At 39.0% G+C, this 27,301-nt stretch overlaps 1 protein-coding gene and 1 long non-coding RNA gene across 3 annotated transcripts in view; both read right to left on the minus strand.

Moving 5' to 3' along the window:
* LOC147846139 (uncharacterized) overlaps positions 1-27,301 on the minus strand; it is a 281,389-nt gene that overhangs the window by 38,555 nt on the left and 215,533 nt on the right. The gene's annotated exons all lie outside the window — the stretch shown is intronic.
* Positions 1,733-26,880, minus strand: cacng1b (calcium voltage-gated channel auxiliary subunit gamma 1b). 2 transcript variants are annotated; one of them, XR_015481465.1, is made up of 5 exons: positions 25,085-26,880; positions 9,973-10,047; positions 6,073-6,210; positions 3,816-4,744; positions 2,509-3,460 (listed from the first exon to the last, which is right to left on the minus strand). XR_015481465.1 is itself a non-coding variant. In XM_087245457.1 (4 exons), the coding sequence occupies exons 1-4, from the start codon at positions 25,323-25,325 to the stop codon at positions 4,512-4,514; spliced, it is 687 nt and encodes a 228-aa protein (XP_087101583.1). In that variant the 5' UTR covers positions 25,326-26,880; the 3' UTR covers positions 1,733-4,511. The 2 variants fall into 2 exon arrangements, 1 of the variants encoding a protein (XP_087101583.1); XM_087245457.1 differs by having other exon boundaries at positions 1,733-4,744.

Genomic DNA, 27,301 nt, shown 5'->3' on the forward strand with positions numbered 1-27,301 from the left:
CACATGAACATGGTAGTCTTAATTTTATCTTGGCTCTTTCATACAGTATAATATAATGGTGTTGAATGGTGACGGTTATTTTGAAGCTTTCAAAATCTCCTTAACAAACTAAAACGCTTTCCTTATTTAAAGTTTTAGTCTTGTTTCTAGTCCACATATCTAAAAATTCCATAATCAAGACGTATTTCTAGACAAGCAAGAGTCAAAATGAAGTATTTCCTTTAAACAAGCAAAATGATGTTGTGTTTGCCTTGTAGGATTTTGCTTACTCTATTTTGCTTGTTTTAAGGAAAAAGTCACTTAATTTTGACTAATTTCTGAAAGCAAGACAATATTTTTTGCTTTTCTGGAAAATGCATGTTGATTTAGGAATTTTTAGATATTTAAAATAGAAACGAGACAGAAACTTGCATACACCACCAGGGGGTTAGCGCACGTCTTCTCAGAATTTCCTTAAAAAAAACACACATAAAAATGCATTTAAAATTGATGTCAATGTTGCTGTCCTGTAATCGATTTTTGACTTGTTTCTTGACGTCAATGTTAGATGTCAATTTAATGTCGTTTTGACATCATGCTAGTTTACATTAATCTTAGAGATACAAAATACACTACAAATTTGCATTTTGAAATTGAAGCTGTCATATAAATAAAACGTTTTTTTTTTTATCATAAAAATTTTGTGTCGTTATTTTGGTGGCCGAAAAAACATCAGTGTGTGGATGTCAAAATAGACGTCGAGATTTCAACATCAAAGCGATTTGTATTTTTGAAGTGTTTCAAAGCAAAACAAGATTATTTCACTTACGAATGAACAGATAGCTAATAATAAAACACCTAATAATATCAGGTGACTACCTTAGAGTGTTATGTAATCGTTTTTTTTTTTGTTTATTAATGTCAATTTAACATCAAGCTAGTTCACATTAATCATAAGGATAATAAATCCAGTGGAATTGAACCTTTCATATAAATACAATTTTTAAATATTTTACAATACATAGTGTCCTTATTTTGGTGGTCAAAAGAGCATCAATGTGTGGATGTCAAATAGACATCAAGATTTCATCAGCATGAAATTGATTTACATTTTTGATGTGTTTTTTTGTTTTTTATTTTAAAGCAAAAACTAGAGTATTTCACACACAATAGAGCAAATAGCTCAAAACGACGTCAACAACACGTAAAAATGTCAACTGACTATCTTTCAATGTCTTGTAATCATTTTTTAATGTCAATTTAACGTCGTTTTAACATCAAGCTAGTTGACGTTAATTGTAGGGACAGAAAAGCCAGTGGAAATTTGGAATTGATGCTTTCATATGAATACAACTTTTTAATATTATAATACTTTATACATTTTGTATTGTCATTTTGATGGTCAAAAAAGTGTCAATGTGTGGATGTCAAATAGACGTTAAGATTTCATCAGCATCAAATCGATTTGCATTTTTGACATGTTTTTTTTATTTCAAATTAAAAACAAGATTATTTTACTTACAAATGAACAAGTAGCTCAAAATGACGTCAAAAACACGTAAACATGTCAGCAGACTACTTTGGAATGACCTGTAATTGATTTTTGATGTCAGTTTAACGTCATTTTAACATCAAGCTAGTTGACGTTAATTGTAGGGATAGAAAATCCAGTTCAAATTTGGAATTGTAGCTTTCATATGAAATTTTTTTTAAATATTATAATACTTTATTTTTGTGTTGTTATTTTGATGATCAAAAAAGCATCAATGTGTGGATGTCTAATAGACGTCAAGATTTCGACATTAAATCAATTTGCATTTTTGAATGTTTTTTGCTTGTAAAGCAAAAACAAGATTTACTTACAAATAACTTAAAATGATCTATGATCAATGTCTAAAACATGCATTTTTGACTTGTTTTTTTTTGTTTCAAAGCAAAAACAAGATTATTTTACTCACAAATGAACAAGTAGCTCAAAATGACGTCTAAACCATGTAAAAATGTCAGGTGACTACCTTGGAATGTTTTGCAATCGATTTTTGATTGTTTATTAATGTCAATTTAACGTCGTTTTAACATCAAGCTTGTTCACAATAATCGTACAGATACAAAGTCCAATGTTAATTTGGATTTAAAGCTTTCATATAAATGAAACTTTTTAAATATTATAATACTTTTTTACTTTTGTATAGTTATTTTGATGGTCAAAAAAGCATCAATGTGTGGATGTCTAATAGACGTCAAGATTTTAACATCAAAACGATTTGTATATGTTTTTTGATTTCAAAGCAAGAACAGGATTACTTGACTTACAAATGAACAAGTAGCTCAAAATGACGTCAAAAACACGTAAACATGTCAGGAGACTACCTTGGAATGACCTGTAATCGATTTTTGATGTTAATTTAACGTCATTTTAACATCAAGCTAGTTCACATAATTGTACGGATAGAAAATCCAGTTCAAATTTGGAATTGCAGCTTTCATACGAGTAAAACTTTTTTAATACTATAATACTTTTTTAAGTTTGTGTCGTTATTTTGATGGTTAAAAAAAATGTCAATGTGTGGATGTCTAATAGACGTCAAGATTTCATCAATATCAAATCGATGTGCATTTTTGACGTGTTTTTTGATATTAAAGCAAAACAAGATTAGTTTACTTACAAATAACTCAAAATTACATTAAAAGATGTTAAAAAATAAATGTCAGGTGACTACCTGGGAATAAATATAACTAAATATGCAAACGATTTTTGACGTGCTTATTAACGTCAATTTACCGTCATTTTGACATCAAGCTAGTTTACATGAATAAATCCCTACATTAATCGAAAGGAGACAAAATTCAGTGCAAATTTCGAATTGAAGCTAATTGTACTTATTTAGTCATATTTATTTAATCATATTACATACTGTAATACTTTTTGTGTCATTATTATGATGGTCAAAAGAGCATCAATATGTGGATGTCTAATAGACGTCAAGATTTCATCAACAACAAATCGATCAGCATTTTTGACTTGTTTTTTTTTTTGTTTCAAAGCAAAAACAAGATTATTTTACTCACAAATGAACAAGTAGCTCAAAATGACGTCAAAACCATGTAAAAATGTCAGGTGGCTATCTCGGAATGTTTTGCAATCGATTTTTGATTGTTTATTAATGTCAATTTAACGTCGTTTTAACATCAAGCTTGTTCACAATAATCGTACAGATACAAAGTCCAATGTTAATTTGGATTTAAAGCTTTCATATGAATTAAACTTTTTTAATATTATAATACTTTTTTACTTTTGTATAGTTATTTTGATGGTCAAAAAAGCGTCAATGTGTGGATGTCTAATAGACGTCAAGATTTTAACATCAAAACGATTTGTATATGTTTTTTGATTTCAAAGCAAAAACAAGATTATTTTACTTACAAATGAACAAGTAGCTCAAAATGACATCAAAAACGCGTAAACATGTCAGGAGACTACCTTGGAATGACCTTTAATTGATTTTTGATGTGTTTTTTGATGTCAGTTTAACGTCATTTTAACATCAAGCTAGTTGACATTAATTGTAGGGATAGAATATCCAGTGCAAATTTGGAATTGAAGCTTTCATATGAAAAAAATCTTTTTAATATTATAATACTTCTTTAATTTTGTGTCGTTATTTTGATGATCAAAAAAGCGTCAATGTGTGGATGTCTAATAGATGTCAAGATTTTAAAATCAAAATGATTTGTATATGTTTTTTGATTTCAAAGCTAAAACAAGATTATTTTACTTACAAATGAAAGAGTAGCTCAAAATGACGTCAAAAACATGTAACATGTCAGAAGACTACATTGGAATGACCCGTAATTGATTTTTGATGTCAGTTTAACGTCATTTTAACATCAAGCTAGTTCACATTAATTGTAGGGATAGAAAATCCAGTACAAATTTGGAATTGTAGCTTTCATATGAAAAAAATATTTTTAATATTATAATACTTCTTTAATTTTGTGTCGTTATTTTGATGGTTCAAAAAAATGTCAATGTGTGGATGTCTAATAGACGTCAAGATTTCATCAATATCAAATCGATGTGCATTTTTTACGTGTTTTTTGATATTAAAGCAAAACAAGATTAGTTTACTTACAAATAACTCAAAATTAAATTAAAAGATGTTAAAAAATAAATGTCAGGTGACTACCTGGGAATAAATATAGCTAAATACGTAAACGATTATTATGATAGTCAAAAGAGCATCTATATGTGGATGTCTAATAGACGTCAAGATTTCATCAACAACAAATCGATCAGCATTTTTGACGTGTGTCTTTTTCCACACCCTGTTAGCAGATTATTTCACTTGTTTTAAAGGAAAACTCGCTTAATTTCGACTCAATATTTTTGAAAACAAGACAACATCTTTGTGCGTGTCTAGAAAATGCTTCTTGATTTAAGACTTTGGACAAGAAACGAGACAAAACCTCTAAGTAATAACAGCATATTTTGCCCATATGATTGTGTCTGTTCCTCTGGTCGAGATGTCCCGCTAGTCTATGGGCTCGGGCTCGGCGTCCATGCAGGTCTCCCAGGGGTTTCTGGGCATGTGTGGCATGGAGATGATGAGTAGAGTGATGCCGCTGAGAAAGAGGAGGGTGAAGGCGGCGCAGGCACAGGCGAAGGACCAGGAATAGTAGTACTCGATCCATATGGTCTCGTCGCTGTCGATCATGCGTTTGACCGACTGCCTCATGACCTCCACCGAGATGACGATACACAGACCTGTGAGGGCAAAGAAGAAGGTCACACACAACGACATATAGATGATGGTGGCTTTGTGGTTGGTGTCTTGTGTTATTGATTGATTGAATGACCTTCACAATGTCTTTCAGTGTGTTTGAATGCAGCTTTTGACCTGCAGTTCAACCCTCTTATTGACTTACGGGTCAGAAAAATGACCCGTGCACCGTTTTAAAGTACAAATGAAATCAAAACTAGCCATATTGATTTTGTTAGCTCACATTGCTAGTTTTGTGTTGAACAACTCACCTGTGCAGGTCATTACGAACAAAAACATTGTCCTATCTGCTATTGCACTTTCTGTTTGCTTTCAGTTAAATCCTCAGATTAGGTCTGTCTGAGGTATGGGGCGGGGCTAACATACCTAACCACGCCCCCTCCAGCTGTCAGTTTTGACAAGAAACAGAAATGGTGAGGAGGAGCAGTCTGTTAGGTTGTGATAACCAACCCGGGCTCGTTCTAAAAACGTACTCCCGCTGACGTTTCTGGAGACCGCGAAATACGGGAGGTACGTATTTTTGCAGTTTGCGCCCGCGTCGTTCTCGCGTAAACCCACTAGAGGCCGCTGTCGGACGACCGTCCGTCTGACTGAGTGAATGATTGACTGGGCGACCAGCCAATCGACTGACCCACTCTCCTCCTCCTTCCCTAAACCCAACCAATTTTATTGGCCCGCCCTCCCACTTACTTCCCTAAACCCAACAGACGATTTTTACAAAAGCCGTCCAGAAAAAGAAAAGCCCTTGCTTGATTTTCACCACGTTTTCGGATTTTTACCGAATTCTCCCACTGTTATTCACTCGTTCGTTTTATTTTTTGGATTCTGTTTTTGTCTTATTTCTGGAACTGCTCGAATCCGGTCGTCGTCGTCAACTTCTCTCTACGTCTACAACTCCGCCGACGTACACGATGAGCTAACTGGACAAACTGGTTGCGGCGGGAAAGCCCTCCACAGGGAGGTAAGCAGCCAACCGGCAAGCGCCGAAAGGAACGGCATCACACCACCCCCCAGCGTTCGCTTATATAAATGAAATGCAGCCATACGTACCTCCGCCTACATACTTCGCGGCCTCCAGAAACGTCCGCAGGACTATGTTTTCAGAATGAGCCTGGGTAAGTAATAACTCTCCTTAATGAACCTGAATAAATGAACTGCCTACTTTACTACATCCAATCAGCTTGCAGTAGAAAAACAGGCCACGCCCACTGTTATCTCATTTGATATTCCATTTCTCTAGGAACTGCATCACAATACAAAAAAAAAAACTGTCGCAGCTTCCAATTCATGCGGACTTTAACATTGTGCTTACCTGCAAAAGCGAAGAACATGCCGGCGGGTCTCAGCAGGTAATCTCTGCCCTTCCCAAACGCGCCCAGCAGGCAGAGGCTGCCCAGAGTCATGAAGGCCAGGCTGAAGATGGCGATGGCAGCAGCTGAGATGTTGTACTCTGACAGAAGAGATCAGCAATATTATCAGAGTCCGATTTGCATGGGAGAGGGATTAACGCTGCTAATTAGACCCTTTTCAAATTTGCTCGTTCCTCAGCAGCAGAAATCATCACAGTTGGCAGGGTTTAACGCCAAGGATTTTTTCTCCTGGGCTGATCGGGCCAGTGGTTGAGATTTTTACTTGCCCTGCCAAAGTTTTCCCCCACCCCAAAAAAAAAATAACGTGATCATCGTTACTGGCCAATAGCAATTCTGTCTGTCTACTGTCCCGAGTGTCTTTCACGCTGGCCACAGGCAAACCAGACTCCTTCTCTGTTCATAGAGGGACGAGACCCTTAACAGAGCATCTCTGACCGCATACTCCCAGAGCACCCTCCACAGAATGCCACGAGGGACACGGTCGAATGCCTTCCCCAAGCCCACAACACACATGAGGACTGGTTGGGCATACTCTCATAAACCCACGAGCACCCTAGTGAGGGTGTAGAGCTGGTACAGTGTACCACGGCCCGGATGAAAACCGCATTGTTCCTGATGGATCCTAGGTTCAACCATTGGCCGGATCCTTATCTCCAGTACCCTGGCATAGACTTCCCCCCCCCTACTGAAAAAAACAGCTTAAACCAGCCTAGGCTGGTTGGCTGGTTTTAGCTGGTCGACCAGGCTGGTTTTAAAGGGGTTTTGGCCATTTCCAGGCTGGTTTCCAGCCATTTCCAGCCTGGTCTTAGCTGGTCAGGCTGGGAGATGACCAGCTAAAACCAGCTTGACCAGCCTAGCCAGGCTAGGAGCCCAGCCAAAACCAGCTTTATCCAGCTTAAACCAGGCTTGTCAAGCTGGTTTTAGCTGGATTTAGCTGGTCATTTTCCAGCCTGACCAGCTAAGACCAGGCTGGAAATGGCTGGAAACCAGCCTGGAAATGGCCAAAACCCCTTTAAAACCAGCCTGGTCGACCAGCTAAAACCAGCCAACCAGCCTAGGCTGGTTTAAGCTGGATTTTTCAGCAGGGCCAGCATAGACTTTTAATTTATTATAATAAAATGTGATATATTTTGGTTTATTTTACAGGAAAAAAAAGCTTCATTTTGGATTTGATTCCTCTGCGTTACTTTGGTAAGTCTTATACTTGTTGGCAGCTACATTTTAGAAGTTGCAGTTTTACATGTTAATAGATTTCCAATGAGCCACAAAACATTTTCAACTCTTGATGGTTAGTTTTTGAAAGCTTTATCGGGTTTATATTTCTTTATACATTACATTTTCATTCTACATCAGTATCAATATTATAAAGCCTCTCACATATTCTCCGGCGGGCTCTTTTCTCAATTCAGGAATGACTTCATCCCCCTTGCTAATTCCGATTATCTGGCTAATCAGTCTGACCTCCAGACTAATGTTGCGTTTAACGTGTCATTAATTAGTAATACAGACAGATCAATAGTGTGAATGACTATTGACATTTTAGGATGTGGCCGAGGAAGCGTGCGGCAGTGGAGCGTTGGTGCTCTGCTTTCACGACTCGTTGCCTTCGGCACTTTATCAAATCCAGATAAGGCTTTATTCCTCTTTAACTCAATGGCCGAGCTCGAGCGTGAAATAGCCAAGATGTGCTTTGCTCAAGTAGGCAGAAAATGTAATGCCAGCGGCCATATTTGCTTGCCAGATTGCACATTGGGATTTTTTTTGGGGGGTATCATGGTCTCTAGCGACTAGGGTTTTTGTTTTAAAGGTACGTTTTTGACTGTAATAAAGCATAAAAATACCATGATGTGTTTTCAGATATTTCAGAAACATGCTAAGTAAGCATATTCATCTGAAAAACAATGATGAAGTCAGATATTCTGCTGTCTTTTGTTTTGATTTGTAACACCGCCCACTGTCAGTTTAATAAACAATAAGAAAAAATAAATAAATCAATTAAATTACATCAATGATTTAAAAAAACCTAGCAAAATAAATGACATAATATTTTGGCTGTGGAGGAAACCGGAGCACCCGGAGGAAACCCACGCCAACACGGGGACAACATGCAAACTCCACACAGAAACACCAACTGACCTAGCTGGGACACGAACCAGCGATCTTCTGGATAAACAATAAAATCAATAATTTTAAATAATTATTGTTAAATAAATTAATAAATGAATGAGCAAATAAATAATAATAATAAATAAACAAGAGATAGTGATAAAAAATTAGACAAATCAAATAAAAAGTTTATAAAACATAATAAAATAATGTAATATTTGGTATAATATTTATTATAAAAACAATCAATAAGCAAATAAATAATAGTAATCTACAATAGGGAAAAATAAATTAAATCAATAATTAAAACAACATTATAAATATGATCAAAAATAAGGAAATATATAATAGTAATAAAAAATAAACCATAATAAACTAAATTAAAGATTTAAAAACAATAAAATAAATATTTAAATATTTCATATAAAATCAATTGTTAAATAAGCATATAAATAATAGTAAAAAAAATTAACAAGAAGACAAACTTAGGAAAAGACAATATAATAAAATAAAAAATATAATATTTAATATATAATAATATGATATTTATTTTAAGATAAATAAGCAAATAAATAATGGTAACAAAAATAATCAATAAAATTGAATTATATCAATAACAAAAACGTAAAATAAATAATATATTTAGTATAATAATATTTAATATAAAGCAACTGAATAAACGAAAAAGCAAATAAATAGTAGAAATATTTTTTTAACAATAATAAATTTAATTAATCATTTAAAAAACGACATAAATATATTCATATTTATTATAAGAATATTTAACATAAAGTAAATGAATAAATTAAAATCCAATAAATAAAAGTCATAAAATATAAACAATAAAAATGTAATTAATAATAGAAAACTATACAATAAATAATACATTTAATATAATAAGATAATATTTCATATGAAATCAATTAATAGGCAAAATAATAATAATAATGAAAATTAACAATGAGAAAAAACTAAATTAATTCAATAATTAAAACAACATTATAAAATAAATAATATTATGTTTAACATAAGCAAATAAATAATAGTAATAAAAATAAACAATAAAAAAACGTAAGAAAGACAACATAACAATATAAATCATGTAGTATTTAATGTAATAATATGATATTTATTTTAAGATAAATAAATGAAAAAGCAAATAAATAATAGTAATAAAAATAAACAATAAAAAGTCAATTAAAATAATAATAAAAACAAACAAAAAAATTAATATAAAGTCAAATGAATAAATAGGTGTCACAGTGGCTTGGTGGGTAGCACGAACGCCTCAGAAAGAAGGTCGCTGGTTCGAGCCTCGGCTGGACCAGTTGGTGTTTCTGTGTGGAGTTTGCATGTTCTCCTCGTGTTGGCGTGGGTTTCCTCCAGGTGCTCCAGTTTCCCCCACAGTCCAAACACATGCGCTATAGGGGAATTGATGATCTAAATTGGACATGGTGAGTGTGTATATGTGAATCAGTGTGTATTGGTGTTTCCCAGTGATGGGTTGTGGCTGGAAAGGCATCCGCTGTGTAAAACATATAATAGTTGTTGGTTCATTCCGCTGTGGCGATCCCTGTTAAATAAGGGACTAAGCTGAAGGAAAATGAACAATATGAATAAATAATAGCTCAGTTTTAGTGCAGCAGACTATTAGTCCATCAGTTTTTGAGAAAAAGGTCTGTCTGCTTGGTTAAGTGTAAAGCTTTGCTCTGTGTTTTCAGAGCGGCGGAACTTACCTTTCTGAGTCTTGACTTCAAAAACTTCCGCCTCTTCCCCTGATGTGAAGTGCTTGAAGTAGGAGCAGTTCTTGACTGCAAAACAAGATGAAAACAGAGACTGTAGCTGCAGGTGTCCTTACCATGCACACAAACTGCCAATGAGTGTGAGTGTGTGTCCGAGTGTGCAATAGTTTAATAACTCATCTCTAATAACTGATTTCTATTATCTTTGCCTTGATGACAGCACATAATATTAGACTAGATATTTACTATTCAGCTTAAAGTGACATTTAAAGGCTAATTAGGCTATTAATAATAATAATTTTGTCCTTAAAATGACTTTAAAACAATTAAAAACTGCTTTTATTCTAGCCGAAATAAAACAAATAAGACATTCCCTAGAGGAAAAAATATTATAGGAAATACTGTGAACATTTTTGTACATGTTTGTGATCCAAACGTTGGAAAATTACATATGCAAGCAGCCATTTCTGCAATATTTCTAAATAAAAGTTGCATATATGACATGTTGCATCTCCTTGATGGGGTTTGCCTATATTTAAATGTGTCAGATGTCTATATGGGCATGTGTAGATCATGTATTTACAATGTGCATTTCAAAATATATATATTATTAATGTTTAATATGGAAAATAATTAATTGAAAATGCATTTTTTGCCATATCACCCAGCCAAATCATTGGGTTAAATTTAATTACAAAAAAAATAATCAGCAGTTGGTTTAGTCTGTGTTACTCCCTGAATTTGGTTGAAGTAACCCTGCATTTGTAGAGTGTATCTATTTGGAGTTCACATAGTCAGAATAATTGTAATTATTTGATATTTTTCCCCAATTTCAGATTTTTATTCAGCACATTTCTAATCATAACAGTTTTAATAACTCATTTCTAATAACTGATTTATTTTATCTTTGTCATGATGACAGTAAATAATATTAGACTAGATATTTTACTAGTAATCAGCTTAAAGTGACATTTAAAGGCTTAGCTAGGTTAATTAAGTAAATAATAAAAATAACAACATTGAGCTTAAAATGGGTTTAAACAATTAAAAACTGCTTTTATTCTAGCCGAAATTAAACAAACAAGACTTTCCCCAGAAGAAAAAATATTACAGGAAATACTGTGAACATTTTTGTACATGTTTGTGATCCAAACGTTGGAAAATTACATATGCAAGCAGACATTTTCTGCAATATTTCTAAATAAAAGTTGCATATATGACATGTTGCATCTCCTTGATGGGGTTTGCATATATGTAAATGTGTCAGATGTCTATATAGATCATGTATTTACAATGTGCATTTCAAAATGAATATATTATTAATGTTTAATATGGAAAATAATTAATTGAAAATGCATTTTTGCCATAACACCCAGCCAAATCATTGGGTTAAATTTAATAATAAAAAAAATGACTCAGCAGTTGGTTTAGTCTGTGTTACTCCCTGAATTTGGTTGAAATAACCCAGCATTTGTAGAGTGTATGTATTTGGGGTTCACATAGTCAGAATAATTTTAATAATTTTATATTTTTCCCTAATTTCTGATTTTTATTCAGCACATTTCTAATCATAACAGTTTTAATAACTCATTTCTAATAACTGATTTATTTTATCTTTGTCATGATGACTGTAAATAATATTTGACTTGATATTTTACTAGCAATCAGCTTAAAGTGACATATAAAGGCTTAAGCAAATAATAAAAATAATAATACTGACCTTAAAATGACTTTAAAACAATTAAAAACTGCTTTTATTCTAGCCGAAATAAAACAAACAAGACTTTCCCCAGAAGAAAAAAATATTATAGGAAATACTGTGAACATTTTTGTACATATTTGTGATCCAAACTTTGAAAAATGATATATATAAGCAGCCATTATCTGCAATATTTCTAAATAAAGTTGCATACTGTATATGACATGTTGCGTCTCCTATATGGGATTTGCATATATTTACATATGTCAGATTGCTATATGGGCATGCATTTACAGTGTGCACGCTTTCTTGTTGGCAGGATCCTGTAATAAGATAAGAACTCTGCACATGATGTATTATGTATCCCTGTTTTGTTTGCTTTTTTGGGGCTAAATTAGCTGATGAAATGTAACAAGCTGAGTTTCCTACCATTATTTCTCCCTCCCTCACATGACAAAGCGGCACTTTATGTTGCACAACATCCCCCCCTTTGGGGAAATGAACAGAAATGAGCTTTTTTTCAGATTACCGCTCCACTAAATTACAAAGCAAATCTCAGCGCAGGTCACATTTTACAAGCGTCCACGCTGTAGGAAGCTCTCCTTTAGATTAAACTCATAAAGCAAGCTCCGCGACCCCCGTGAGATAAGGACAGAGATGTTTTTTATTTATATTTTTTGTTGCGCCGGACTCATGAGTTGGGGGTTGGGGAGGTCTATGCATAGGTTACCTAGCAACAGGCTGGTCCTAGCTTTATTAGTAAAGGCAGACTGACAGCACGAGGGGATGGGATGCATCGCACCATGATGCTTTACCATGATTTACTCTGTTTATTTGACCATTGCCCTCATCACAGGCCCTCAGAGGGTCTCTGGAAGTGTGTGGGCTAATACTTGTGTTGGGTCGTGGTCGGTTGTCTAAGCAGAAAATAGCCATGTGTTAGCATTTCAATAGCTTCAGCCTGGATTTAATTGTGTTTCAAGTAGGGCTGCTCGATTATGAAGGACAAATCAAACATGATCACGATTATTTTGGTCAAAATTGCAATCACGATTATTTTAAAGTGCTCCTATTATGCATTATAAAAGGTCATGTTTTGGTTTTGGGGGTCTCCAGCAACAGGTTGATCTGCATGCGGGGTCAAACAACACTTTAATTGTCTTATAATCTGCATTTATTTTTACCTGATTATCCCAGCGACTCCCATATGATGTTTTCAGTGATTCATTTGTTCCCAAATCCCTCCTTTGCGCTGATTGGTCGGATGACCTAGTCTGTTGTGATTGGTTGACTGGGTTCAGCGTGAGACAGAGACAAACGCCCACCACGGCTTATCAACAGTGTAGTCATAGTGCAGAGTGTATGTGTGAGTCCAATGCAGGAGAGCATTAAAGCAGTGCAGTTAAACACCAGCATATTGCTCTATTCTTAACCATAAGTAAAAACCAACCCAAGCTCATTCTGGAAACGTAGCCCCGCGGACGTTTCTGGAGGCTGTGATTTACGTGGCCGGTGTTTTTTTTTTTTTTTTTTTTTCATCTAGCGAACGCTGCGGGGCGGTGTGACGCCGCTCCGCTCCTCCTCTTCGTGCTCGCTGGCTGATGGCTCGCCTATGTGTGGAGGGCTTTCCCGCCTCAACCAGTTTGTCCTCTTAGCTCGCAGCGTTACGTTGGCGGAGCGGAGGCCCGGAGGGAGGAGGAGCCGGCCCCCCCCTCCCAAGGAGTGTGATTTCCGCCACCATCAATCCCCCCCCCCCCCCCCCCCCCCCCAACTGAGCGGGGTTTATGTTGACCCAACCATTATGTTACGTCGGCGGAGCGGAGGCCCGGAGGGAGGAGGAGCCGGCCACAGCGACGACCGGGATCGTGTCCGGGGAAGAGTGGTTATTCGAATTCTTATATTCACTAAGGTGCCGCTGTTTGGGGTCGAATGATAATATGTCACGACTCGGCTCAAAATTAAAGGCAGGACATACACCGGATGGTTTGGTACCAAAAAGTATTTATTTAAACATTAAAAAAATAATCAAGTGCTCATTTTAGGTAAGCCAAATCAAAGATTAACCAAAGCTGAAAAGAAACAAAACAAAACAAACAGGAGCAAAAGCACGGCTCCTTCTCCAAGCAAACACTGCTGGCTTTTTATAGAGGTGAAATCAGGTGTTCCCAATTGCGCAGATGAGTCTCTGTCCTTCCCGCTTCGGCTGATCAGTGGGTTAGTCTAAGAGACTCGTCATAAATATTCAACCCGGGCTCATTGTGGAAACGTAGCCCCGCGGACGTTTCTGCCGATCACGATTTACGTCGAGGGAGGTACGTATTCATGCGTTTTTTTGTTTTCACGGATCCGCGAGAGGCCGCTGTGCATGCTTTTTCGCATCTCGGGCGGGCGCCTCTCGGGAGCGCGCGCCGTTCGCGCCCGCGCCCGCGCCGTTCTCGCGCGAATAGCCGCCGGATCCAAAAAAAAAAAAAAGCAAAAGCCCTCGTCTTCGATTTCGACCGCGACCTTATTACCTTACCTGATTTCCGGAACCCGCCGTTCCCCGGACTCCATCCCGGTCGTCGTCCACCGCGGCCGGCTCCGGCTCGTCCTCCTCATCCGGGGCCTCCGCTCCGCCAACGCAACGCTGTGAGCTAGGCGGACAAACTGATTGCGTCGGGAAAGCCCTCCACTCGGAGGCGAGCCGTCGGCCGGCGAGCGCGAAGAGGAGGGGCGGAGCGGCGCCACACCGCCCCGCAGCGTTCGCTCGAAAAAAAAACAAACGCTGCCTTTACGTACCTCCGGCCACGTAAATCGCGGTCTCCAGAAACGTCCGCGGGGCTACGTTTCCACAATGAGCTTGGGTTGCAAATATTACATCATCATTAACGTTAGTTAACCTGCGGGCTGCATAAATAAAAAGAGCGGCGCTGCGGCAAAATAATGAATAAAAAGAGTGAAGCTATGGTCAAATAAATGAAAAAAGTGTGACTGCTGAGAGTGCAAGCAGCTAGGGACAACGGCCCTCATGGCCAAAAAACGGACCGGCCCACCGGGAGTTCTCCCAATCCTCCCGATTAGCCAATCCGGGCCTGCGTCACATCACTAGTTATCTACACGATTATTTCTTCATTAAATGCTCTTGGGTCCTTCCTTTTTTTGATGTCTTTTCAATATACTGACAAGTTTTTGCATGTAGGCAGATTTCTGCATTCATTTTTTTATCCATCATAATTGCACCTAAAGCTCAAAAAGAACAGCATGAGTCTTTTTAGTTCAGTGCCGAGCGAAATGAGGAGCCAAAAATAACGATTCCAGGCGTATCATTGACCTCACAGGTTTGTTAATGGAAGCACTTATTTCAGGGAGGAGGTCGATTGCTGGGTTGCGGTGGCTGTCATATTAGTTTTTTACATCTTGATTAAAGCCCCCACCTTCTCTTGGCCCACGCAAACAAACCACCGCGCTTGACAAGTTGACTTCAGCATGAGGGTTTTCCAGGCTCTGTTAAAGGGAGAGTTCACCCAACATTTTAATTTTGTCATAATTTAGGCCAGCGTTTTTTTTTTAATCAAATTAAATGTGGTATGTCAACAATTTATGGAAAGTAAGCTGTGTATATGCAAAGTGCAAAGTTGTATAACAGCTATAAAACAACGTAAAACAGTAAAAAATAAATAAATGGCAGCATTTTTCTGAGCAATACAACACTATAAATTTAAATAACGTGTTCTGAAATATAATAGAAATGTGTCACTGTGTTTACTATTTAGAAAACAAATGAGTGCTTATTTATTTGAAACAACAAACATAGCGTTATTAGTAATAGTAATTAATAATAGTAGTGTCAAAAGTCTCTCGGAGTAATGTGATGGACGCTGGACAAAGAAGTGCGGATCCAAATGCAGGTTTATTATGAGTATGGTCAGGCAAGCAACGGTTGACAGTGTCAAACAGGTACATACAGGTAATTTAGAGTCGTGGTCATAAACAGGCGGATGGTCAAAAGGCAGGCAGCAGACAGGTATAAAAAAATAAAACAAACATGGCAAGACAAGGTAAAGCAAACACTTCGTAATGTTTACAGTACAGTTAAACAAGACTCAGCACTGATATGTGTGTGTGCTGTATAAATAGTCTTTGTAATCAGTCTGTGACGATCCTCCAGGGGTGCGTGTTTGTGTGTGATCAATGGAAACTGGTGCGTATAAGCGGTGCATGACAGGATATGTAGTCCAAATTACAGCAAATTTGAAGTTCTATAGCGATCTGCGTGTTTACTAGTGATCTTCAAGGATTAGATTGCTGGTGATGTGACACTCACTCTCGCAAACAAACTTGTGCACACCCGGTCTCTCTGCTTTCGATTTACTTTTGTCCGGTCTGGTGCCTCGTACAGGACGCGTCTCCATTACGGTGGTTGGTTAGCATCTATTAATCCCACAATGCGTCAACGCTTTAAACAGGAAGGTTTTGGCTTGACTGCAGCCAAAATTAATGAATTGACCAAGTAACGGACAGACGCATCATATTGTACTGATAACAGAGTTAATATATTTAAAATGTAATACCGGTACAGTATTAGATACTGTCAAAAATAATGATGTTATATCAACGCATTACTAGTAAAGTGTTATTGCCCAACACTGATTTTAAATGTGGAGTTTTAGATGAAGCACAAATGAAGTCCTGTTTTGAATCAGCCACTATGCTGACACACAGGCACTTGTAGCTCCGCCCTCATCTGAAAAGAGCCCAATCTCATTTGAATTTAAAGCATCAGTCACAAAAATGGCTAGCAATTTGCATCAAAGCATTTTTTTGCAGTGTAGTAGTATAAATAGAATTGGGACTGAGCCTAAATAGCGAGTAAACGTTCGTTTGTGGGTGAGCTGTCCCTTTAAGGTGGCTGTGCTGTTATGTCTGTAAATGTGGAGCAGTAGCTCAGGAGAACAGAGGTGTCCTCTTTTGTCCACTCGCAGAGTGACCGTTAGATTCTGGGTCAATGAGAGAGGAGGACACATTTGAAGTAGATAACCCACAAAGGGTGCTCTTATCTGGGTCACACTAGGGAAGTGGCCTCCTCCAGGGCCTCAGTGCCTTTGCAGAAGTTTAGCTGACAAACTGAGGTAAAGACAAAGGTACCTCCGTCATGATAACTCTCTGAGAGATTTTGTATGGTATTGAATATGTACAGTTAAAGTCAGAATTATTAGCATTATTGTATATTTTTTTGTCCTTAATTTTTGTTTAAAGGAAATAATATTTTGTTTAACACATTTTTAAACTTAATAGTTTATTAACTCATTTCTAATAACTGATTTCTTTTCTCTTTTTTCATCATCACAGCACATAATATTGGACTAGATATCCTTCAAGACGCTTAAAGTCACATTTAAAGGCTTCACTAGGGTAATTAGGGTAAAGTTAGGGTAAGTAGGCAAGTCATTGTATAACAGTGGTTTGTTCTGTAGACAATCCAACACTAATATTGCTTAAAGGGGCTAATAATATTGACCTTAAAATGGCTTTAAAACTATTAAAAACTGCTTTTATTCTAGACTAAATGAAACTAATAATAAAAAGATATTATAAGGAATACTGTGAAAAATTCCTGCTCTGTTAAACATCATTTGGGAGGGCAAATAATTCTGACTTCAGCTGTATATGGTGATGTTGATGTGTTTTGTCTTGGTGGAATAAATCTGCTATGCCGCTGCTGCTGCTGATTTGATTAGTAGGACAGAACAACTACCAATACTGGCTTCTGTTAATATATTCACAAACATGCAATGCAGTCTGAGATATAACACACTGCTGCTGTAAACATAATATACATGTAATCCCTCATAACAGATCTAAAAAGGGGCGGAGGAGGGCCTCCGGAAACACGTGGTGGATATTCCTAGAGTAAAACAACATTGAGCATTTAAAATGTTGAGGCAACAGCAACCAATCACCTGTTTTCGCTTTGAAATAAGTTTATTTCGTTCACCCCTCATCTCATTTTCATCCGCTTTTCCAGGGCCGGGTCGCGGGGGCAGCAGTCTTAGGAGAGGACTCAAGACTTCCCTCCTTAAGTTTGAGACCTACAGTGCATCCGGAACGTATTGACAGCGCTTCACTAAATCAAAAAGCATTTTCTAGACAAGCGAGTCAAGGTTTTCCTTGAGACAAGCAAAATCTGCCAACGGAGTCAGCAATGTAATCTTATTCCAAAGAGAAAACAACATTATTGGGAGATGATTTAACTTGTTTTCAGGAAAAAACCCACTTAATTTTGGGATTTAAATTCAAAAAAACAAGACGATATGTTTTACTTGTGTAGAAAATGCTTCTTGATTTAACACATATTAAGACATTTGGTCAAAAAACAAGACGAAATCTCCAAGTAAGAAGAGCATTTATTACAGTGTAGATCTTCCCTCTGTGAGGAGCGGGTCTGGGACTGAAGCCGATATTGTTTGAGCGAGCGGGAATATAAGTGTGTAAATGCTTCTTCTGTGCGGTTCAAGAGGCTATCCAAATCTAAGCGCTCCCCAGGCCTTGGTGTTAGCAGTACTGATGTGAACTGGGCCAGTCTTCATCTCGCGGGACGCTCTGTGAGGTGTCTGAGCCTCAGGGTTAGGTGCTTTCCAACCCTTTCTAGCACAAAATCTCCCACTGGGGCAGGAATATCAGCAGGCGTCTGGCAGGACCGCAATCCACCGCCTGATTGAACGGCTTATCTCCTAATGGTTTTGAAGTGAGAGCTGCTGGGGGTTCGGTTTGAGCAAAGTCATGCTGGACGTTGGTTAAAAAAAAAAAAGCACTGGTGCTGGGTTGTGTCATGCGGGAAATGTTTGACAGAGCAGATTTCCTTCATTCTGACTAATGTTGACTTTGACTAATAATCTGAGCTTTGAAAATATAGCCTAGAAGATTTTAGGTACACCTTACTTGTACCGGGTTGGCCCCCTTTTGGCTTCAGAACTGCCTTTATCCTTCATGGTGTAGATTCAACAAGGCACTGGAAATATTCCTCAGAGATTTTCCTCCATATTGTCATGAGAGCATCACACAGTTGCTGCAGATTTGTCGGCTGCACATCCATTATGCCAATCTCCCGTTCCACCACATTCCAAAGCTGCGCTATTGCATTGAGAGCTGGTGACTGTTGAGGCCATTTGAGTGCCTGGAAGGAGCCATCGGAAGATGGAGACACTGTGCTCATAAAGGGATGGACATGGTCAGCAGCAATACTCAGGTAGGCTGTGGCGTTGATGCTCAATTGGTACTAATGGACCCAAAGAAAATCTCCCCCACACCATTACACCACCACCACCAGCCTGAACCGCTGATACAAGACAGGATGATCCATGCTTTCCTGTTGTTGAGGCCAAATTCTGACCTGAGCATCCGAATGTGTCAGCAGAAATGGAGACTCATCAGAGCAGCAGCGTTTCTCCAATCTTCTGTTGTCCAGTTTTGGTGAGTCTGTGTGAATTGTAGCCTTATTTCAAGATTGAACGTGATGAATGAGGTGGCTTTTGGAGGCGTGAGACACTTTTTGAGAGTGCAGACAGATGCTCAACACAGTTCTGGAGAGAATAATAATAGATTAATAATAACACTGAAGCACTGTGATGACGGACTGACAACTGAGGGGTTTTAGAAATGAGCACAACACTTCAGATGCCTTACAATGTGCTGGAATCGCTGTTTGGTCAATTAATGCGTCCCATCATGCACATTAACATGTGATCATCATCTGAGAAAAACTAAATCACATCACGCATACCGCACTAAATGTGTTTCCATCGTAGTTTATGCGCATTTTTCCTTTTCCCATACACCTTTTCAAAATATATTGCAATCTAGGAGTTTTCATTGAATAATTTATGTTGAGATATTCCAAAATGTGCATAAAAATAGGCAACCCAGGCTCATTCTGAAAACGGAGTCCAGCTGACGTTTCTGGAGACTGCAAAATACGTCCCGTGAGGTATGTATTTGTGCAGTTTTTGTTTTCGCAAATCCGCGAGAGGCCGCTGTGTGCGCTTTTTCGTATCTCGAGCGTCTCTCGCGAGTGCCGTTCGTGCCCGCGCTGTTCTCGCGTCAACCCACCAGAGGCCGCTGACTGACTGACTGAATGATTGACTGCGCAACCTGACCTGCCCTCCTCCCTCCCTGAACCCAAGCAGTTTTACCGATTGACCCGCCCGCCCGCTCACTTCCCAAAACCCGAGCAACAATTTAGAAAAGCCGTCTAGAAACAGAAAAGCCCTCGTCTGTTATTTTATTATTTTTTTACCACGTTTTCGGATTTCACCGCATTCTCACCCTGTTGTTTACTCATTCGCTTTATTTTTTGGATTCTGGTTTTGTCTTACCTGGTTTCTGGAACTGCTCTTTCCCGGACTCGAACCCGGACGCCTTTGTCAACTCCTCCTCTCTGCATTTGAAGTCCGCCAACGCACACGATGAGCTGACCAAACAAACTGATTGCAGTGGGAAAGCCCTCCACACGGAGGTAAGCAGTCAGCGGGCAAGCGCGAAAGGGAACGGCGTCACACCGCCCCGTAGCCTTCACTTAAAAAAATGAAATGCAGCCATACGTACCTCCTGGGACGTATTTCGCGGTCTCCAGAAACGTCCACGGGACTACGTTTTCAGAATGAGCTTGGGTTGAAAATAGGAGGATGGAAACATAAATGGTGCCTGAAGCTGAGGATACATGCTAAATGATGACTGTCTTAGCTAAGTACTCAAGCCAATAAGTAACCACGAGAGGTAATAGGTGTTTAAACCAACTGGAACTGTAGGCCGCTGTCTTAAACGTCCACAGCTGCTAGTAAGTCCTGGGGCTATGCTTAAAGAGCAGCTCCAGGCATTCACAGGAGCAGATGGAGAGAGTGATGTCTTTGTTTATCCCCACAGGTCTCCCTGAAGTGTGACAAATAGAGGATGCTGGTCTTACTGCACTCTGCATCAGCCTGGGTCCAATTACCTGCTTACTCCACTTGTTTCTCCATCCGTCCACTCAATACTATGGTCATTTTGTCTGACGTTCGATCTGTTACCTGCCTTTCTCAAGACTTAGAGGGACAATTCACCCAAAAATGAACATTCTGTCATCATTTACTCACCCTTCACTTGTTTTAAACCAAAGGAAGATATACTGAAGAATGCTGGGGAAAAGTTAAAATTGTTTTGCTCCCACTATTGATGTCAACGGCTGCTTTTTTAACCTTCTTCAGAGTATTGTGCTTTGTGTTGAACAGAAGAAGGAAATAATATGAATATGGTCCCTCCAAACAAACCAGACTCCCACGCAAATGTGAGAATACTCCCGCAGAAATTTGGAGATACATAGAAACTCTTACCTAAACTTGGGTATAGAACAGACTCCGACTCAACAGAGCAGACCCCGACCCAAATCTGAGAAGACTCTGACCCAACAAAACAGACTACTACCCTAATCTGAAGTCTCTCACCCATATTTGGGTATAGAACAGACTCCCACCCAAATGTGAGAGGACTCCCACACAAATTTGGGGATAGAACAAGGTCTCACCCAATCATAAACAGACTCTTACAGGGTTCAACACTAATGATTTTTTCTACTGGTCCGATCGGGCCAATGGTTCAGATTTTTACTTGCCCTGCCAAAATTTTCCCACCAAAGAAAAAATTCAATTTAATAGCTATTTTTTTAGACACATATTCTAAATAATGTGTCAAAAATAATATTTTTAAAATGTTAATATATGTATAATGAGCAAAATTATGTGTTAACAAAAGAGCAGTATAGACAAATAGGAAGGTATTTTATTGTAATTCGAAATTGTTTAACTAAAGGTGGCCTCAACCGGGCCAGTAATGATCCTGTCTATTGTCCCAAGCGTCTCTCACACTGGCCCCGGGCCATCGGGTAGTCCTTATTGTTGAGCCCTGTCTTACCCGACAAGACAGACGCCCACCCAAGTTTGTGTATAGAACAGATTTCGACCCAATTCTGAATAGATTCTCAACCAACAAAACAGACTACCACCCAAATTTGGATATAGAACAGATTCCCGCCCTAATGTGAACAGACCCCCTCTCAAATCTGAACAGACTGTCACCCAACAAAACAGACTATCACCCGAATATGACCAGACTCCAGCCAACAGAACAGACTCCCACCCAAATTTGGATGTAGAACAGATTCCCAGTCTAATCTGAACAGACCCCCTCCAAATCTGAACAGACTTTCACTTAACAAAACAGACTCCCACCCAAATATGACCAGACTCCAGCCAACAGAACAGACTCCCACCCAAATTTGGCTATAGAACAGATTCCCACCCTAATCTGAAAAGACCTACCTCCCAAATCTGAACAATGGGGGAATCTAAGAGAAGAAACCTTTTAACTTTGCACTATGTAAGAATATGATAGAATGTCTGACTTCTGCTCCTCACTTCTGCAACAGCCATATCACCCTGCAGCCCAAGACCGGTTACTCACTGAACCTAAGCAGGGCTGAGCTTGGTCCTAATGCCCCAGCAAAGTGAAGGGGACACCATACTGTCAGTGAGCATTGTCTTTCGGACGAGACATGAAACCGAGGTCCTGACTCTCTTTGGTTATTAAAAATCCCATGGAACTTCTCGTAAAGAGTAGGGGTGTAACCCTGGTGCCCTGGCCAAATTCCCTCCATCGGCCTCCCACTCATCCCTATCCACCGAATTGGCTCTATCACTGTCTCTCCACCAGTTGGCGTTTCTGTGTGGAGTTTGCATGTTCTCCCTGTGTTGGCCTGGGTTTCCTCCAGGTGCTCCGGTTTAACCCACAAGTCCAAAAACATGGGCTATAGGTCGACTGGGTAAGCTAAATTGTCCGTAGTGTATGTATGTATGTCTTGGTTTTCCAGGTTGGGGGTTGAGGGTTGGGCTAACAACCCACCTTGTAAAAATTTAGATGTTACGAAACACCAACATGGTGTGGATAAATATAAACTTTGATATGAACGGCCTTGGGAGTAAATAAGTATTACTTTTTCTTAAAAGAGCTACAGGTTTGATGTGGTGTTATTAATACAGCCTAAAAAAAGAGCAAGCAAAATCGTAAAGTATGCTACTGTTTATTTAAAACCTTAAATATGTTTGCCTTTTTTTTTCTTTTAATAAAGTTGTCAGTTGTCTTAACTAATTTATAAAGAGACAACCGTATCTTAAAATTAAACTATTTATATATAAACCTTCAACTTTTAAGAATTCAAACAAGCTGTAAACAATTTTAAATGAGTAAAACTCTGACGATAACCTTAACGTTAAATATGAAACGACGACAGCAAACATTTTTGACATTTAGAACATGAATAATTCCCGCCCAGGCTCATTCTAAAAAATGTACCTCTATATACACTTCTGGAGAGCGCGAAATAAGTCCCAGGGGATATGTTTTCTTGCCGTTTTTGTTTTCGCAAATCCACGAGAGTCCTCTGTGTACGCTTTATCAGATCTCAAATTTCTCTCGAGAGTGCCATTCGCGCCTGCTGTTCTCACGTAAATCCACCAGAGGCTGCTGTTGACTGACTGAATGACTGACTGACTGACCGACCAATCGACTGACCCACCCTCCTCCTTCCCTAAACCCAACCAATTTTATAGATCGACCCGCCGACCCACTTCCCTAAAACCAACCAACAATTTTCAAAAGCACGTTTTCAGATTTTACCACTTTCTCACCCTGTTATTTACTTGTTTAATGTTTTGGCTTCTGTTTTTGTCTTTCTCACCCTGTTATTTACTTGTTTAATGTTTTGGCTTCTGTTTTTGTCTTTCTCACCCTGTTATTTACTTGTTTGTTTAATGTTTTGGCTTCTGTTTTTGTCTTTCTCACCCTGTTATTTACTTGTTTGTTTAATGTTTTGGCTTCTGTTTTTGTCTTTCTCACCCTGTTACTTACTTGTTTGTTTAATGTTTTGGCTTCTGTTTTTGTCTTTCTCACCCTGTTATTTACTTGTTTGTTTAATGTTTTGGCTTCTGTTTTTGTCTTTCTCACCCTGTTATTTACTTGTTTGTTTAATGTTTTGGCTTCTGTTTTTGTCTTTCTCACCCTGTTATTTACTTGTTTAATTTTTTGGCTTCTGTTTTTGTCTTTCTCACCCTGTTATTTACTTGTTTAATGTTTTGGCTTCTGTTTTTGTCTTTCTCACCCTGTTATTTACTTGTTTCTTTAATTTTTTGGCTTCTGTTTTTGTCTTTCTCACCCTGTTATTTACTTGTTTGTTTAATGTTTTGGCTTCTGTTTTTGTCTTTCTCACCCTGTTATTTACTTGTTTGTTTAATGTTTTGGCTTCTGTTTTTGTCTTTCTCACCCTGTTATTTACTTGTTTAATGTTTTGGCTTCTGTTTTTGTCTTTCTCACCCTGTTATTTACTTGTTTCTTTAATTTTTTGGCTTCTGTTTTTGTCTTTCTCACCCTGTTATTTACTTGTTTGTTTAATGTTTTGGCTTCTGTTTTTGTCTTTCTCACCCTGTTATTTACTTGTTTGTTTAATGTTTTGGTTTCTGTTTTTGTCTTTCTCACCCTGTTATTTACTTGTTTAATGTTTTGGCTTCTGTTTTTGTCTTTCTCACCCTGTTATTTACTTGTTTGTTTAATTTTTTGGCTTCTGTTTTTGTCTTTCTCACCCTGTTATTTACTTGTTTAATTTTTTGGCTTCTGTTTTTGTCTTTCTCACCCTGTTATTTACTTGTTTAATGTTTTGGCTTCTGTTTTTGTCTTTCTCACCCTGTTATTTACTTGTTTGTTTAATGTTTTGGCTTCTGTTTTTGTCTTTCTCACCCTGTTATTTACTTGTTTAATTTTTTGGCTTCTGTTTTTGTCTTTCTCACCCTGTTATTTACTTGTTTATTTAATTTTTTTGGCTTCTGTTTTTGTCTTTCCTGCTTTCTGGAAGTTTTCTTCCCCAGACTCGAACCCAGTTGTCGTGTTCAACTCCTTTCTGCGTCCCAAGTCCGCCAACAAACATGACGAGCTAATGGGACAAACTGGTTACAGCGGGAAAGCTGTTCATACGGAGGTAAGCGGTCAACTGGTAAGCACGAAAAGAAATGGTATAATACTACCTAGTATCAATCGATTAAAAAATGAAATGCAGCCATACATACCTCTGGCTACATAATCCGCGCTCTCCAGAAATGTACATACGACTACGTTTTCAGAATGAGCCTATGTTGAGTAAACAAGAAAACCTTCACATGTTACATTTTTCACATTGTTCAGCGTATTGTGCTTATACAAACTGTCTAAAACAATATGCTTGTTACCGTATACCATGCGATTTTGAAAATCTTACCCTTTCAAATTACGATTTCGCTTCAGAAACTATTAATCTTGCAGGCCAACTTTTGACAACAATGCATGTTAAAGACGATATAACGAGATCTTCCTTACCTCCTGGCAGGCTGATAGGGCCACAGCCTTTGCCCTGAGGGTCTTCCTCCACAATGAAGATACTCTTTTTACAAAGCCTCCAGAGTCCAAAGTGTGCCGCTTCACAGGTAGTATTGAGCCGCTCCACCCTGGGACTCAAAACCGCCCAATGATCCGTCACCACCGCCGCCAACATGGACGAAATGCCCACCAGGATAACCAGAAAGGTTATCTTCACCTTGGTCTTCTTGTCCTCCAACATGGTGGCTTTCGAAGATAATCGAGCTCTGAGTTGGTGCCGTAGTTTTAAAGGCGTCTTCGTCCTTGAGTTGACTTGCTTTGGTTTGGCTTACTAATGTAGGTAAAAGTCACACTGCAACACGCTATCTCTACACTCCAGCTCGCCGTCCACAAATCTCTGCTTCTGCTTGGAAAAAGAGGCCAGATAATAGTGCCCCAGATTCATCTCTCTCTCTCTCTCTTTCTCCCTCCCTGAAAGACAGCCGTTTGGTTTGGTGGGCTGTGTCTTTAGACCTGCCTTCATGATGTAGGTTGGGAAAGTTGATCTAAAATTATAAGATCCCCTCAGGTGCAGAGTTCCTACAAGTGTGAGTTATCTCTTATATCAGGTTTAGATAAATAGTGAGCTCCTAAATTCACGATACAGTGGAAGCCAAAAGTGTTAGTTCTGCTGTGAAAATGTTGCAAATATTTCCCGAATGCATCCTCGATCATTACAGAACAAACTATTGTTGTCCAATGACTTGCCTAATTAACCTAGTCGAGCCTTTAAATGTCACTATAAGCTGAATACTAAGTGAAGTTTATTCATAAACTAATTTCGAGAGGATCACGTGCTTATGATTTATCACGGCCAGTCTCGTATTTGCTAATCACTAATCTTTCAATCATATGAGCCCTAAGGCACCATAAATAGCCTCAGTTTTCAGTTCACTTTATCTTCGTTTGGAAGAAACCCCCCTCCTCCCCTATTCTCCTCCTTTACCTGTGATTGGGCGGCACGGCGGCCCAATGGTTAGCACTGCGAACCACACAGCAAGAATACTGCCGGTCCTAGTTCTATAGGACCGGTGGGTGTTTCTGTGGGGAGTTTGTATGTCCTTCCCGTGTCCGCGTGGGTTTTCCCCGGGTTCTCCGGTTTCCTCCCACCATCCAAAGACATTCAACATACATAACAATCAAGCTTGTCCAATTCCTTACGTTCCCTTATCTACAGCAGCAGGGGAGTTCTGAGATCCACCGAGCTCGGGCTCCCTTCTTGCTCTGCCAACGGGAGGAAGCCCCGGACTCGAGGAGCCCTTGAGCTCGGGGCTCTCTCCCGGGACAGCATGCCAAATAAGCTTTGTAAATCATCAGCTAAGTGTGAACTCTTGAAGGTCTTATAAAATAACCTGTAAAATATTCAACTCAGGCTCATTCTGGAAACATAGCCCCGCGGACAGACAGCGAAATACGTCCCGGGAGGTACGTATTTGTGGAGTTTTTGTTTTCCCGATTCCGCAGGAGGTCGCTGTGTTTGCTTTTTCGCGTCTCGAATGGCTCTCGCAAGCGTGCGCCATTTGCACCCGCGCTGTTCTCGCGTGAAAAGCCGCCGAAGGCCGCTGTCAAGCGACCGTCTGTCCGACTGACTGGACGACTGAACGATTGATTGACTGGGCGACCCAGCCACCCTCCTCCTCCTCCTTCTTCCCTAAACCCAAAAATCGTCCGGAAAAAGTAAAGCCCTCGTCCAATTTTGACCGCGTTTTCGGATTTCACCGTATTCTCGACACGTTATGAACTCGTTCGCTTTATTTTATTGATTCTGTTTTTTGTCTTACCAGATTTCTCGAACTGCACTTCCTCGGACTCAAACCCGGTCGTCGTCGTGGCCGGCTCCTCCTCCTTCGTGCCTCCGCTCCGCCAACGTAACACGACGAGCTAACTGGACAAACTGGTTGCAGCGGGAAACCCCTCCACACAGAGGTGAGCCGTCAGCCAGCGAGCGCGAAGAGGAGCGACGTCACACCGCCCCATATCGTTCGCTTGAAAAAACTAAAAGCAGGCCATACGTACCTCCAGCCACGTAAATCGCAGTCTCCAGAAACGTCCGCGGGGCTACGTTTTCAGAATGAGCTTGGGTTGAAAATATTATGTACAGTCATCATGGTAAACAAAAGAAATGAGTTATTAAAGCTATCATGTCATGCGGCACGGTGGCTCAGTGGCCTCACAGCA

The sequence above is a fragment of the Danio rerio genome, chromosome 3, assembly GCF_052040795.2.
Source record: "Danio rerio strain M-AB ecotype USA chromosome 3, GRCz13ab, whole genome shotgun sequence".
In the NCBI taxonomy this organism is placed as follows: Eukaryota; Metazoa; Chordata; class Actinopteri; order Cypriniformes; family Danionidae; genus Danio; species Danio rerio.